Here is a 16,077-nt window from a genome sequence, read left to right on the forward strand (position 1 = left end):
CATACAAGTACATGATACAGCAGGCTACAATCGGGCATATAAAATGTTGGGTTTACATATTCTTTAAAGTGATTGTAAAGACGGAAGGTTTTTTATCGTAATGCATTCATAGTAATTTTCATAGTTAGTTAGGTTGAATAAAGACACCAGTCCATCCAGTTCAACCTGAAAGAGTGTCTACAATTGTCCCTATCCCTGTACATTGCACACTCACATCGGTCCCTACCCTCAAGGAGCCCACAATCCAAGGTCCCCACTCATATACTAGGGCAAATTTTGGACAGAAGCCAATTAACCTACCTGCATGTCTTTGGAGTGTGGGAGGAAACCGGAGTACCAGGAGGAGACCCACGCAGGCACAGGGAGAACATGCAAACTTCAGGCAGGTAGTGTCGTGGTTGGGATTTGAAACAGCAACCCTTCTTACTGCTAGGTGAGAGTGCTAACCACTACACTACTGTGCTGCATTCTATGCCAGTGGTTATCAACCCTGTCCTCAGGGCCCACTAACAGGCCAGGTTTGCAAGATAACTGAAATACATCACAGGTGATATCATTTGCTGCTCAGTGATTGCAGTATTTTAGGCTACATCTCCCCAAGGTAATACATAAAACCTGGCCCTGAGGACAGGGTTGATGACCACTGTTCTATGCATTAAGATAAAAAACCTTCTTTGCCCAGCAGCCCCCTCTAATACTTACCTGAGCCCAGGTAGCACTTTTGCCTAGCAGTAAGAAGGGTCGCTGGTTTGAATCCCAACCACGACACTACCTGCCTGGAGTTTGCATGTTCTCCCTGTGCCTGCGTGGGTTTCCTCCAGGTACTCCGGTTTCCTCCCACACTCCAAAGACATGCTGGGAGGTTAATTGGATCCTGTCTAAATTTTCCCTAGTATGTATGAATGTGAGTTAGGGACCTTAGATTGTAAGCTCCTTGAGGGTAGGGACTGATGTGAATGTACAATGTATATGTAAAGCGCTGCGTAAATTGATGGCGTTATATAAGTAACTGAAAAAAAAAAAAAAAAATCTCTATCCAGCAATGTTGCACGAGAGACTGAGCTGCCTGGGACTCTCCTCCTCATTGGCTGAGACAGCAGTAGCACGCTATTGGCTCCCACTGCTGTTGAAGTCAGTAAGCCAATGAGGAGAGAGGGCGGGCAGGGCCTAACTGGCGCTCCTTGGCTGAATGGACAATCGCTTTAAGGGCTTTGGTCTTATAGCAATGAGTGATAGCTGCCTCGGCCTTGTTAAGCATTGATTTGGAGTCATAGGGATGAATGTTTATTTTATGAAGTGAGGTCTGACGGTTTTTGCGTCTGGTCTCTTGACCAGCCATTCTCAACTAGGGTTCCTTCAGAGGTTGCAAAGGGGTTCCTTGAGCTTTGGCCGATTTACTTCTCATGTAATTGTGTCTGCATAGTTCCAGGACCAATGTCACTTGACAAAGCTTGCGGCATGATGCCACTTATCCTTTTAACTTTTTGTAAGGGTTGCTCCAGATAGTAAATACCCTAAGGTGTAAGTAAACTTGGCAATTAAAGACTGTCCTATTTAAATTCTCACCTTACATAAGGTCCATAGGTAATGAGCATTTCAGGAGAATATATTCCATTAACTTCTCTTAAAGGTTGGCAAGTGTAACATGCACAGTTTTTAGCATCCTTTGGCATTTGCTCTACACTGTGCAAGGGTGGTGTCATCCTTTCCCCACCAGTTCTCACAGGCTCCTATCTATCTATTAGCCAATAGCCCTGGAGAAGGGTTGTCATGTGTCCTTCAGCAGCACCATGACAACTAAACTTCTGAAATAAAACTTGAATTCCTTCATTAGGATTTACTAGTGATATTGGAGAGAGACAGTGCCCATCAATGAAGCAGAGTGACACCAGCTTTGGCGGCCAGAGGGTGGCATTACCTGCTAGAATAAACTTGGTGACCAACCTCATTATAGGAATTTTAGCAGTTCAGGCTACTCTATGGGACTTATAATTGGGAAGGATGAGTTTTATGGTGTATAAGGTAAAGAGTTTATTCTCGTGTCAGTAGTCAACTTATTTTTGTTTCCCTCTCCAGTTTGACCCTAAAACCACGTTTAATCAAAATACTCCTGATATACAGCTTATGGGCTTTCCAGACTAGTATGGGATCGCTATTGTCAGCAGTGTTTATATAAAAAAATAAAAAGAAAGATTTCATCTTTTTGCTCCCATCGTCCAAGATTTGGGGATCCTGGTGAAGGCTGTCATTTAAGCACTAGTACCAAGCTATGCACTTTTGAATTATTTTAAAGTGGAAAGGTGTGCTCAAGGACATGTCAATAGTAGGGTCTAGGGGGCCGTTCAGAATCCCACCCAAGATAGGCGAGTATTTCTTCATCAAAAGGTGGCAACTGGTTTATGTCAAATTTAAAGAGTGGTCTTGGTTAGTGATTGCTACCAATGAAAAGGTGTACCCTACAGAGCTTTTAAGGAAGATATATCTGCCACTATCCAGGTTATACGAGTCCAGTATTTCCCAAGTTCTCTTTGAAGTTTGTTCCTTGGACATTTACAATACATGCCCCTGATCTTTGCAAGTCATTCTTCTTTTGGGGGAAGTAAGGCCGTTGGCATTAGGAGGTAAATATTACGTCCATCCATCAGGGAATGAGTGGGTGGTAGGAGGAGGAGGAGGGAGGGGAAAAGAAATAAAAGATAAGAATGGGGAGGAGTTTAAGCTTGAACAAGTGGATGGGGGGGTCATTTGTCTGCAGTGGGAAAAAGGGGCAGTAACGGGTTGAAGGGTGAAGTGACAAGTAATTAGAGGACGGGGTGAATAGTAAAGAAAGTAGGGGGCAGGAGAAGGGGGCTGAGAATGTGGAAGTCAAGAAAGTTGGAACAAAATCACTAATGCTGCGAGTATAAGCCTTCATTATCTACCAACCCTAAACTATTCTGTGGGAATTGGTCCTATGCAGGAAAAAGCAGGGGACAACAGAAACATCATAGGCATGTTCAAGGCTTGCAGTACAGTAAAGACACTAACAGGTCTTGAAACCCCTCCTGAGCTTTAAAGCCAATTTGGGTTGGACAAAGCTTCCAGAAGACCAGGGAGACCACTGCAGTTTATAGGTCATCCAGTCCAAGTACTTTAAATAGCGTAGTATTAAACTTGAGCCAAGCAGTAATCCCATAAGTAAAGTTAGGGATCATGAACTGTGATAGGTGGCAGCCAGGCAACTGTATTATTTTCACAAAGTCCTATCTGACACAAGGCCCAGCTAGAAAGCGGTGGCCTAGTGCACTGGACTAGTGTACCTGCTTGGCTGGTCCTAGGATTATATATAAAATAATGTAAGTTATAATAAAAAAAAAAATATATATATATATATATATATATATATATATATATACACACACACACAACTGCCTACCCCATAGAGGTCAGGAGTATTCTAATGTACTTTAGCAGCTTTTTGAGAAAGCATCTACAGCTCACAGAACTCCAGCAAGGTACATCTATAGCATGCAAATGCTTGCAATGAAACTAGAGCGCATTGTTCTTTTTTTCCTTGTTCTTAATGCTTATTCTTTCTTTATCTTTTTCTATTACTCATTTTGAGCATTTCATATATCCTCCCCCCATGTCCTGGCAATTTCCCTTCCTCTTTTTTTTTTTTTGGGGGGGGGGGGGGTCAGGCCTTTTCTTCACTTTGATTTATAGATTCAGAATGTCTATCCATCTTAACCACTTCAGCCCCAGATGAATTTACCCCCTTCATGACCAGAGCAATTTTTTGCGATTCTGCGGGTTTTATTTTTTTACTGTAAAAATGTCACTGGCAGTGAAGGAGTTAATACTAGTGGGCCATCAAGGGGTTAACTGTGTTCCCTGGGAGGCGATCCTAATTGAAAGGGGGGGGGGGCTGACTGAAGGAACTAGCTAATAGGAACACACGATCTGTCACTCCTGTCAGAATAGGGAAGTGTTTGCTTACACACACTCGTCCCTGTTTTGTCTCTCCTGCTCACGATCACTCATGGCCTATGGTTATCGCAACCGTCGGCCACGAGCACCAGAACCCCCACTGTGCAGCGGGCGCCTGCTATCCCGTTCCCACTAGCCGACGTATAGCTATGACGGTTCGTGCAGGGGAGCCAAGAGACTGCAGTATATCTGCGGTGGTTGGTCGGGAAGCGGTTAAAGAAGGTACCTATGATCTGGATAGCCCAGTATGGCAGGGGGCCCTCTTCAAGCATGGGAGATATTCCAGATGACCCAGCAAGGGTAAAGGTCAGCAGCCCGAGCCATAGACCAGAGACTTAGTAATCAGAGTGCTGGCTGGAAAAAAGTAGTGGATGTCCAGTATTTGAGTGAGGGCTGGTTCACACCAGAAAAACGCACTCCAGATCTGTTTCTGCATGCACATTTTTAATGCATTCCAAGTGCTTTTTTTTCCCCACTATAGTAGGGTCCAGTGCGTTTTTGACATGTTTTACTGTGTTCCAGAACAGTCAGTGCAGGAAAAATGCAGCATGTTCTACTTTTTTTTTCTGGAACTGAAAAGCCCTGGAACTGACTGCACTGGTGTGAACTATGCCACTGGAAACCATATAACCTAATTTCCATGCGTTTTTTATGCAGAACAAAAACGCACTGGACTGTATGTGGTGTGAACTGGCCCTAATTCAATTTTCTGGGTTTTACAGCACTTTTGCATGTCCTCAATCTTCTATGGTCCGCCATTTCCCCAAGTGAATTTGTGTTTATATGACTAAAGTATATGTTCAATGTACCCTGCCCCCTGTTGCAGAATATTTGTTAATATATGAAAAAAAATGGATATAGCTAATAGAGCATTCATGTGTAATGATTTTTTATTTTTAAATGTTGAAGCAGCATAAACTAGTCTAGCAGAACCTACATAAAACAATGATGTTTCTGTCTTCTATGTTTAGTTTGTCTTGGCATGTACAGCACTTGGAAGTTTCCCTTTTCCCCTTAGAGATTAGTTCCTGCTACAATGAATTCAAATTTAATCGAGGATTTGGCAAATGAATGGACCATCCATCACATTTAAGATAAGATATTTCACAAGGTGTTGAGAAGTGCAGATATGGCAATGTAGTTCACAAAGAGGACACACATGCACAAATCATGCTCATATAAGACCTATAGTAGCTGGTCATATCTGGGTTGGTTTTATTTGGAGTATCAAAAAAGATTAACGGAGACTTAATAAAGAGTTTATTTCCAATACCTTCAAAATGATTTAAACAAAGCCAAAAGCACTAATGAGATATGCGTAGCATGCAGTGTCCCTGTGTAGATATATTACTACTTACTCCAGCTGAATCTGTTAACTCAGTTACTGTGATATTCTGTGCCTTGCACATCATCACAGGCTTCTACACTATTTTATTGAATAAGCCCGAATGATGTTTTAATGTGTCCAATTTAATAAAAATTTATGGAAAAAAAAAAATAGCTTTTTTCACTGGTAAGCCAATGGTGGATTTGTATTTTCTACAGTATGTACCTAAACAATAAAAATAAGTACAAGAAGAAGAGGATGCTGCAAACACTGTAGTATTCACGTAGTACTCATAAAATAAGAACGTAGGTAATCATTGATTCTCAAATAGAATAAAATAAATATTGCGGTGATGCAGCATATTTATGGAAAATCTATCTGGCAGACCTTTCTGCTTCCTCCAGTCCCATTGGGGAAGAACCATGCAACACCCTTCTACTCCAATTGGCTAACACACTCCTTACACCTCCTCTTCACTATACTTACTGGATACATGTCCTCTTTCCTGCAACTGTCACACTGACTGCTCTTTCTAGCTACATCTGCAGCTTAGGGCAACAACATGTAATAGTGAAAAAAAATATTCACGATCACTTATTAAAAATAACCAGGACTGTGAGAAGAAGTGGTCAGGGACAGGTCTCATTCAATTGCAACTTTAGATCAGCCAAACGATAAATTCATAATTCAGACAAACTTTATAATAAACTTTTTACATGATGCGTCTCTGCTCCTGTTTAGCAATGATTTGACTTGCAATAGGACTGATAAATGTCCCAAGTATATTTTCAGTGAGCATCATTCAAATTTAACTTTGAGACACGTTTTACCCTTTGGAAATGTCTGGACTTCTGCACGAATTGCATGAGTTTTGGTAAAGATGGAACTGTAGTCAGAAAGTTAAAGCAGTATTAAACCCCAAAGCAAACATATTGCAGCTTACCAATTCTTAGATGTGATGGTTGTATTAGTTTCATGTTTTAGGCCTTCTTGCTTCAATTTTGATCTGGTGATCCAGCCAGTAAGTCTGTTTTACCACAAAAAATCTCTTGCAGTTACAGTGATAAGGGGTGCGTAACATAATAAGCTTTTATTTAAGTAACACCTTAACCCCAAAAGGTCTGTCTAAAATCCTAAAGGGGTACCACCATGCCGTTTGGCACCAGGTTTTTCTTTTTTTCTTTTTTTTTTTTTTTTTTTTTAACTGGATTAGACAGACTGGTTTCATACACATTCACCAATCCTCTTCCTTTATTAACCCAAAAAGGAAAACACTGTTTTCTGTAACCGATTATAAAGTATTAGCTGAAGTTCAGCTTAAATGTGTTAGTGTATTTACATTTGCTAGTACAGCAAACACTCACCTCCCTCCAGACTGACAATGCTGTTGTCCAAATCTGCCCCCTTTGCTTATTGATCCAGATTGGTGTCTGTATAATACAATAGGTGTGTTACTGGCCAGATCACCAGGGGAAAACAATAACAGAAAAAAGCCTAAAAAAATAATTTATTCTGGCCATTGAAATGAATGAATGCTCAAGCGCTAAACGTGCCTAATGCCGCGTACACACGACCAGTCTTTTCAACAGCAAAGATCAGACGGAACAAATCCATCTGACAATTCGATCGTGTGTGGGCTCCATCGGACCTTTGCTGTCCAAAAATATGACGGACTTAAGAAATAGAAAATGTTTCAAATTTTTCAGCCGGAACTCCGCCGGACCCAGTTCCTATCGAGAAATCCGCTCTTGTGTATGCTATTCCAATGGACAAAAAACAACGCTAAGGCAGCTATTGGGTACTGGCTATGAACTTCCTTATTCTAGTCCGGTCATACGTCATCACGTTCAAATCCGTCGGACTTTGGTGTGATTGTGTGTGGCCAAGTCCGTTCATTCGGAAAGTCCGTCAGAACTTCACCGGAAGTCCATCGGGAAGACAGTCAGACCTAGGCTGCCGGAAAGTCCGGTCATGTGGCATTAGGCATGTTTACAGGCGAATATGAGCATCAAGCATTTTTTCTGCTAAAACGCTCCTCTCCTGAATGCGCAAGTGATGGGGGGTTTTTTTTCAGCCTCTAAAAACTCTAATATAAATCAGTCATTTCAGAACCTTTTACACCTTTAATGTGACCTATAAACTGTACAACTCAGTTACATAGTTAGCGAGGTTGAAAAAAGACATGTCCATCAAGTCCAACCTATGTGTGTGATTATATGTCAGTATTACATTGTATATCCCTGTATGTTGCAGCCGTTCAGGTACTTATCTAATTTTTTTTAATTTATCGATGCTCCCCACTGAGACCAACGCCTGTGGAAGAGAACTCCACATCCTTACCACTTTTATGCCGCGTACAAACAAGTGGAATGTCCAACAGAATAAGTCAGATGGAAGCTTTTCATGGAATCTTCCGATCGTGTGTATGCCTCATCTGACTTTTTTTTTTTTTTTAATTCTGATGGACCTAGAAATAGAACATGTTCTAAATATTTCCAGTGGAACCAATTCCTATTGGGAAAACCGTTTGTATGCTGTTCTGACGGACCAAAAATGGCACATGCTCTGAAGCAAGTAAGAGACAAAAGTGGCTACTGGCTATTGCCGTTCCGACAGACCAAGACCGTACACAAGACAGTTTCAGCAGAATTCCGTCAGAAAAATCTTCAGAATTTATCCCGACGAGAAAACCGGTCGTGTGTACAGGGCATTACAGTAAAGAACCCTCTACACAGTTTAAGTTTAAACAGCTTTTCTTCTAATTTTAGTGAATGGCTGCATGTCTTATTAAATTCCCTTTCACAGAAAAGTTTTATCCCTATTGTGGGGTCACCAATACGTTATTTGTACATTGAATCAGATCACCAATCAAACGTCTCTTCTCCAGAGAGAATAAGTTCAGTGCTCATAACCTTTCCTAATAACTAAGGTCCTCCAGTCCCTTTATTCGTTTTGTTGCCCTTCTCTGGACTCTCTCCAGTTCTAGCACATCCTTCCAGAGGACTGGTGCCCAGAACTGGATGGCATAAACCAGGTGCAGCCAGACCAGAGTCTGAGTGGGAGAATTGTTTTATCTCTAATGCATACCAATATTCTGTTTGCTTTGCTTGCAGCAGCTTGGCATTCCATGCCATTGTTGAGCCCGTCATCTACTAGGACCCTCAGGCCCTAGATGCCATCCATCCTAGATTTAGATTCCCCCAGAAGTTGTCCCCCTAATGAGTAGATTGCATTCATATTTTTGCCACCCAAATGCATTCTTTTACATTTTTCTCAATTAAACCTCATTTGCCATGTAGTTGCCCACCCCATTCATTTGTTCAGATCTTCTTGCAAGGTTTCCACATACTGCAAGGAAGTTATTGCCCTGCTTAGCTTAGTATTATCCGCAAATACAGAGATTGAGCTGTTTACTCCATCCTCCAGGTCGTTTATGAATAAATCACATAGGATTGGTCCCAGGACAGAACCCTGAGGGACCCCACTTTCCACCCCAGACCATTCCAAGTACTCCCCATTTATCACTACCCTCTGAACTTGCCCCTGTAGCCAGTTTTCCATCCATGTACTTACCCTATGGTCCATGCTAACAGACCTTACTTTGTACAGTAAAAGTTTGTGGGGAACTGGAATAAATGCTTTTGCAAAATCCAGATACACCACGTGTACAGATGGCAGCTCACCTCCTCATAGAAGGTTAATAGATTGGTTTGGCAAGAATGATTCTTCATGAATCCATGCTGATTACTGCTATTGATATCGTTGTTAATACTAAACTCTTGTATATAGTCCCTTATCATCCCCTTCAAGAGCTTGCATACAATTGATGTTAGGCTACCTGGTCTGTAATTCCCAAGGATGTATTTTGGCCCTTTTTTAAATATTGGTGCTACGTTGGCTTTTCTCCAATCAGTTGGTAGTATTCCAGTCAGTAGACTGTTCGTACTAATTAGAAACAATGGTCTGCCAATTACTTGACTGAGTTCCTTAAGAACCCACGGGTGCAAGCCACCTGGTCCCGGTGACTTATTAATGTTAATGTTTTTCCATTCTATTTCTATGCATGTAAAGGCCTATGTGTGCACGGTCACATAGATTAATATTGAGGGGAAATTAGAGACTGGAAAACAAAAATAAAACACCCTTAAAAGCAGACATTTTTACGCTCAGTGTGCCTAAGGCGTAGGAGACTAGAGGAACTTATATATTGGCAAATGATTTTAATCAATTTACTTATTGTATGCATAAAGGAAGCAGACTATTATCCTATTAATGTAACCCGGAACAAAACTGTATTATTGGTCCTTCACGTGTATGTCCATAACATGGCAATCCAAATTATATAGGGGCTATTAGCAGGGCTATTAGCACATCTCGCTTAGTGCATTCACAACACACCGAGGGCCACAGAGATTATTTAGTATTATGTTATACACAGATATATGAATCTATGGTTGTGTTAGGATTATCAGAACTCTGATGTGTTCTGTTTTAAGAGTTCTTTGCTCATATGCAATTCAGTGAGGATTGCCAGGTCATTCCTGTATTCCAGTTCAGAGCTTCTGCCCTACTATCACAGACACAAAAGCAATGGCTTCTTGTGGCATGCATCTATTGCACCATCACTGCACAGTGCACTTCATCATTCCCCTTTTTAACAATTTTGAGTCTATGTGATATCCAGTACCCTTATTCAAGTTTAATTTTCAGCTTCAGCTGCATTCTAACGTTAATTTCTGCTACCCCATTCCTGTTTGTAGCTTCAGCTGCATTCAGCTCACAACTTTAATGCTCATCTGCCCCCTCCTGTTGTGTCCCTAGGTTAACCCATCTGGCTACTGTTCCTCTTCTGATTTCTAAACCCTCCTAGGGAGCTCATGGCAGACTATGGGATTCCAAAATATAAAAAGTTATTATAACCACACTGTGGCTACCATACCCATACAGCCAATTTTAATGAGCCACGTGCTTACATTGTTATATTACTGGATATAATAATCTCCTGTTCAGTTGGTTATGTTAAAGCAACTGATACAAAACATTTTGCTACTTGTACCTGCTCTTGCCTATAAAAGAAGCGGTCCCCCATCATCCGCTTGAAAATCAACTTCTGGAAGTTTCAATCTTCTGGGTTACTCAAAGCTCCAAGTCCCTGATTCCTCTGCCTACTACCTCATGTCACTGCAGTGGAGGGTAGTGATGGCACCAGGAACGGTGAGTATATACTGATCATTTTTACAGGTAACAGGTCTTTTATCAGATTTTTTTTTTTTTTTTTTATGAAAGGGTCCCATTTGAACTATTTTTGTGCATGTAGGCCCTATATGTTTAGCATACAAAGCTGCATGCCTACGTATCACACGCAGTACCAATATGGGTGTCGCTCAACTCTCCATATCAAACTGGAAAAATCTTTAAACAGGGATGTGGGCCTTCAACACCATCTGTCACCCACATATAATGTCACTTAACCACCTCTAGCTTGGCTATTTTACAACAGTTCACTCACCATCAGCTGTTTAAACTTGATCAATTAAAACCTGTCCCAGACCTCATGGCACCATAGTGACTAAAATGTGTAATTTTTTAAAAAAATTGCCAAAACTACCTAAAAAATAATATATATATTTTTATTTTTTTTAATGAATCAGACTGGGGTGCTGCTGTTGTATGCAATAATGTAAAATAGTAAAAAAAAAAAAAAGTAAAAAATAGAAACTCAATTACACATCTAAAATGTGAGACGCTACAATATGGTGTTGCTGAGATCTCCGGTGGATATCATACTGTTCCACAAGCCCACATGCAATTTAAAGGCTAACTCTATCTTTTAGGCCATGTTACATGTGGCACCCATATTTAGGGTGTAACATGGTTGCAAGTGGACAGGTGAACCCCACCCCAAGTGGCCCTCCTGTGACAAGGTTCAGGGTTCCTATCTGCCTATCTAGCTCTGCCCCCCACAGCCATGCCATTTATTCACATAGATCTCTTAATAAATGAACTACAATTACAGAATGGAACACAAGTGTGATGATTACCGCCCTTGTAGTCCACCGATACTTCCTCCAGCTCTGTAACTGAAAGTCCGCATCTCTGTACAGACAGGGTTGGAAGAAGAGTCTGCAGACACCTGAGCACTGCACCACAATTCAGTGTTGCAATGTTTTGCTGGCTCATTTGCAAAAAGAAAAAAGGAATTTTTTTTATTTGTTCTTTGAAAAACAAGGCCTTAGACGTTAAATGATGTCGCCCTCCAAATTCCAAAAAGGAGGATCTCCCCCCCCCCCCCCACACACACACACACACGCACACACACACACACAGCAGGTTATTTTTTTATTTTTTTGCCTTGGTGCATGTGCCTCATGACTGTGACTCCCCATTACTTTTTGTTTTTTTTACACAACATTCCATTGCGTATGAGTTTTGGCAGGCTGATTATCAAATCCCCCCCCCCCCCCCAATAGAATTCACTGGGGCTCATTTTTAAGTTCACAATTTTTTGGACTTCACACTGGGCTCCACAAATCTGCAGCTTACCAAATTCAGACACATTCGCTGATTCATAGTTTAACTTAATACTAAAGTATGATAAAGATAAACTTCCAAGGGATACGTTAGCTGAAAATAAACATCTATTTTGGAAAGCTGAGCAGCTGCAAAGAAAGTTGATGTCAGGCCTGGTTTTTGTCATTGGTTAAACCTTTAGCAGATGTGAGTACAACCAAATAGAATATAAACTACTGCTAGTCTAATACATGAGAATCTAATTTTTGCAATTTGTTTTAGGATTGCATAATGGCCACTTACTATATGGACTTTGTATCCATGTGCGCTCTCATTTCAGCGAGCTCTCTTTTTAAAGCCTTGGCAAGTTGAACCAACCATGAAATAATATGGAAGCTACTACTGCCAAATTGTTTTAAGCTCTGGAAGCAGATCTCTTGCTCCCTCTGCTACTACTTGACATGTTTTTTGGGTAACCTGAGCTTAGTCATAGACCACACCCTTTAAAGTTTTTGATTGCAAACAGCAACATACTAAAATATAAAAAATGGGGAATTGAAGTGTAGATATACAGTACTGTACAATGCATGTATGGCTACTTTTACAGTGAAGGCATTTTTCAGGCGTTTTAGTGCTAAAAACAGCACCTCCCATGCCACCCCATTGTGAAAGCCAGAGTGCCACTAAAACGGCGGTAAAGCGCCGCTAAAATAAGCAGCGCTTTACAGCTAACGGGGCGTGGAAAGTAGCTTAAACCAGCCTCTTGGTGTACACTATACCGCTTATGAAAAAAGGCAGGATAGTATGCATTTAAACACATCTTTTCACTTGATACTCACAATGCGTTATTAGTTTGTATTTTGGCTAAAATGTCTAAGCACACTGCCCTTTCCCAAGGGTTTTCATATCTGGGGAGTCCTACAAAGAGTACAAAAAACATTTTGAAAGACCTTTTTCAAATTTTGTGTGTATTGGTATTGTGGGTAGCAAGCAAAAAAAAAAAAAAAAAAAGTGTTAAAATGCATTCTAAGACAGAGATCTCAGGCTAGACATTTTCTCATAGACGGGATATGGAAAACTAGACAACAAATCATGGATGATCCGGCATTGCAAGGACTCTCCTTCTGGCAAAGGATCAAGCTTTCTCACTACATTAGCTCTTTACCATCACCAGCTGCATTTAAGAGATGCTATGCCTAGACCAGACACTACTGAGACACGCGATCTCTCTAACATACCAGCTACTGGTGTCTCCACAGCCAGATGCTAGATAAGATACACAAAATGTTCCCTCGGTCCACAGATCTGTGCTGGAGATGTGGAGAGGAAATTGGAACACTCGTACATGTTTTCTGGTCATGCAAGTTGATACGGCCCTTTTGGACAGAGGTGTACCAGATCGTGAGTTGCCAGACTCTGAGTTCTTCCTTCTGCATCACCACAAGATCCCAACTAAGAGCTACAGGAAATTCATACTACCATTCTGGCTCATGGCAGCAAAAGGCTGCACCCTGCTGTATTGTTAACAGACCCAGTCACCGACGGTGGCTGTATGGCTGAAAAGAGTAGTAGACATGCATGCAATGGACGACTTGGTGGCCACTGAAAAAGGCCTAAATTAAAAATTCTCCAAAAAATTGTACTTCTGGCACGAATGTATTTACTCCAAGGAATTTGGACAGCTAATAAACTGACCCCCATGAAGGGGAATAATTGCAAAACTTCCCGGCATGAGTGGATGTGACTGGCCATGGAGATTTACTCCTCCCCCCTCTTTTTTTTTTTCTTTCTCGCCACCCTCTACGCTTCCATCTCGTCTGATTCTCCTCTTCCCCACATTCTACCCTCCCCCTCTCTATCCTTTAACATTTCCTGTTTCTCGTTCTACCCGATGCTTGTGCGTTGGATGTGGACATTCAACGGTCGGTGTGAACCGGCTCCAACCCCCTTACCTAATCCTTGAAATTATGGCTCACGCCGCAAAAAATTAAAGGGGTCATGCGGGGTGCGGAGGTCTCCTATTAGACATACCTACTGCTTCTATCCAGAGAAAAATTTACAAAAGGTATCCCTAGGATTATATATAATAGCAGTATAAAGATGTATAACATGTATTATCCTTGTAACATATCTTGTTGAGTCTTCTGTATTACCGCATGATATAGCCTGTTAAATAAAGAATTTACAAAAAAAATATGCTTTCAAAGCAGTCAGTTATATAAATGGTATAGGTGACACTAACAGACTGGTTAACAAGCATCAATTCCATGACTTTGGTATTTTAGTATGGTCCTGCATGTATACACTCAATCCATGTTTTGGCTCAGTGACAACCACAGCCCTAGAGCTTGCAACCTTATAAACAAGCACAGCTACTATATATCTACTGTATTACAACTGATGAAGAAATTGGTTTAATACAATTAAATGTTTAGGGAGATTAAAGCAAAATGTAACTTTTTTTTTTTCAAAATTATCGCTTTTTTTGTGCATAGTGCAAAAATTAAAACTGCAGGAGGTGATCAAATAGCACCAAAAGAAAGCTCTATTTGTGAGGAAAAAAAGGATGCAAATTTGGTTTGGGTACAGCATTGCTTGACCAGTTAAATTACCAGTTAAAGCGACGCAGTGCCAAATTGTAAAAAATGCTCTGGTCAAGAAGAGGGTAAAACCTTCCGGGGCTGAAGTGGTTAAAACAGGGCTGCAATTGTCTGCTGCACATAAAACATATATGTGAGTGGAATCATATATAAGACACATTGAAATCTAAAAAACTTAAAACGATTGAACCCTTTTTTTCTTACGTTATTTTCAAAAAAAATTCATAATTTTGTCTGTCAGATTAGAAGAAATAACTCAAGCCTATATATAAACATTTAAACTCACAGCATTCCCCACACTAATATTCTGGAGAGACAAATGATGGGTTATGAGAGAAAAAAAAAATCCCTTACTGTCTTCAAACCTAACATGGCAGGATAAGGTTTTGGGTGGCCTGCCTCTTTAAGTAATCATACATTTGCTGAGAAAATAAATGTATTTTTGAGTTCTTAGAAATGCATTATTCAAAGAACAATTACAAAGACACAGGAAATCACCTATCGTTCTTTAAATTGAGTTTCAGGTTAGGTTATGAGCTATGAGGAGTTGGAACATGAAACATGCAGCCTCTTACATATAAGCCATATGAGCACACCATTATTATTATTACATATGGCAAAAATGTTCCTACTTTAGTCTACTTTGCTTGAATGAGGAAAAATCCCAAAGGAACTACTGAAATTGTAAACCATTCTCTACAAAAAATGGTTAATGACCCTAAAAGAGGGGATTGGAATTTGTTGGTATGGAAAGTAGATTTGGTTGTGTTTTGTGGGTTTATGACTGCTCACTGGGTCATAATCTTGCAATCCCTTATTGACACATTTGTACCATAACCTCCCCCTCTCATTCAAAGTAGCTAACATTTTGCAGCATTTGGCAGAGACCATGTAGTGTAACCTCATAATGCAAACCAGAGATTTCAGTGCTTCTGCCCATACAGTCCACCAACAGCAGAGCTCAAAGGTGCCTGATCCACAGTCGCCAATCTGAGAGCAATATTCCATAAAGATGATCCGCACAACCGATATTGCTCTAAAATCTTGCTTTTCATTCAGGAAACCAAAATGTACAGTAAGCAGGTGCAATAAGTGGCGCGTTTCAGCCTACATGGCTTTAATCACCTACCGTGTAGGCTGAAATGTGGCAATGATTGCATGTGCGTACTGTACGCTGTGGTTTCCAGAATGCAAGTTTTAAGAGCAATAGCGGTTGTGCAGATCATCTTCATGGAGTGTAACCTCATACCTCTCAAAATCAGAAGTTAAGAGAGCAAGAGTCAAAGTACGCATCAACCATAACTGTTGGGACAATAAGCACTTGGGCACAGTGGTAAGCACTTTGCTATGTACAACAAAATGGTGGATATCTATCAAATAAACTAGCAAGACAATTAGTCGCAAAGTGCTCTCGGTGCGTCTATTACCGGAGAACCAAATGCGACAGTTTGCAAAATTCTAAGGCAGATTTATTACTGAAGATAAAATAGAATTCCAGGCTAAAAAGACACATAAATCGGAAATGGTCAGGGTCAGGCTTAATGCACTTGAAAGAGAGTACTTTGAAACAGCTAAAAAAAATTAATGACTCAGGTTGTATATTTGTAATCAATCGGTCTCAAGATACGTCTCTGTTTAGCATTGCTTTGTCTTGCGAAATGATTGCGGTCA

General features: G+C 40.7%; 1 protein-coding gene across 4 annotated transcripts in view; it reads right to left on the minus strand.

The window, feature by feature from the left end:
* Positions 1-16,077, minus strand: part of ARHGAP26 (Rho GTPase activating protein 26) — a 724,944-nt gene that overhangs the window by 436,530 nt on the left and 272,337 nt on the right. For 2 of the 4 annotated variants that reach the window (XM_077473112.1, XM_077473111.1), the window contains exon 12: positions 6,661-6,726. The exons of the other annotated variants lie outside the window; for them this stretch is intronic. In XM_077473112.1, the coding sequence (XP_077329238.1) occupies positions 6,661-6,726 (66 nt within the window). The remainder of the gene's footprint in view (positions 1-6,660; positions 6,727-16,077) is intronic. 4 annotated transcript variants of the gene reach the window in all.

Source organism: Lithobates pipiens, unplaced genomic scaffold (genome assembly GCF_037356315.1).
Source record: "Lithobates pipiens isolate NorthernLeopardFrog02 unplaced genomic scaffold, aLitPip1_a1.2 Scaffold_8, whole genome shotgun sequence".
NCBI classification, from domain to species: Eukaryota; Metazoa; Chordata; class Amphibia; order Anura; family Ranidae; genus Lithobates; species Lithobates pipiens.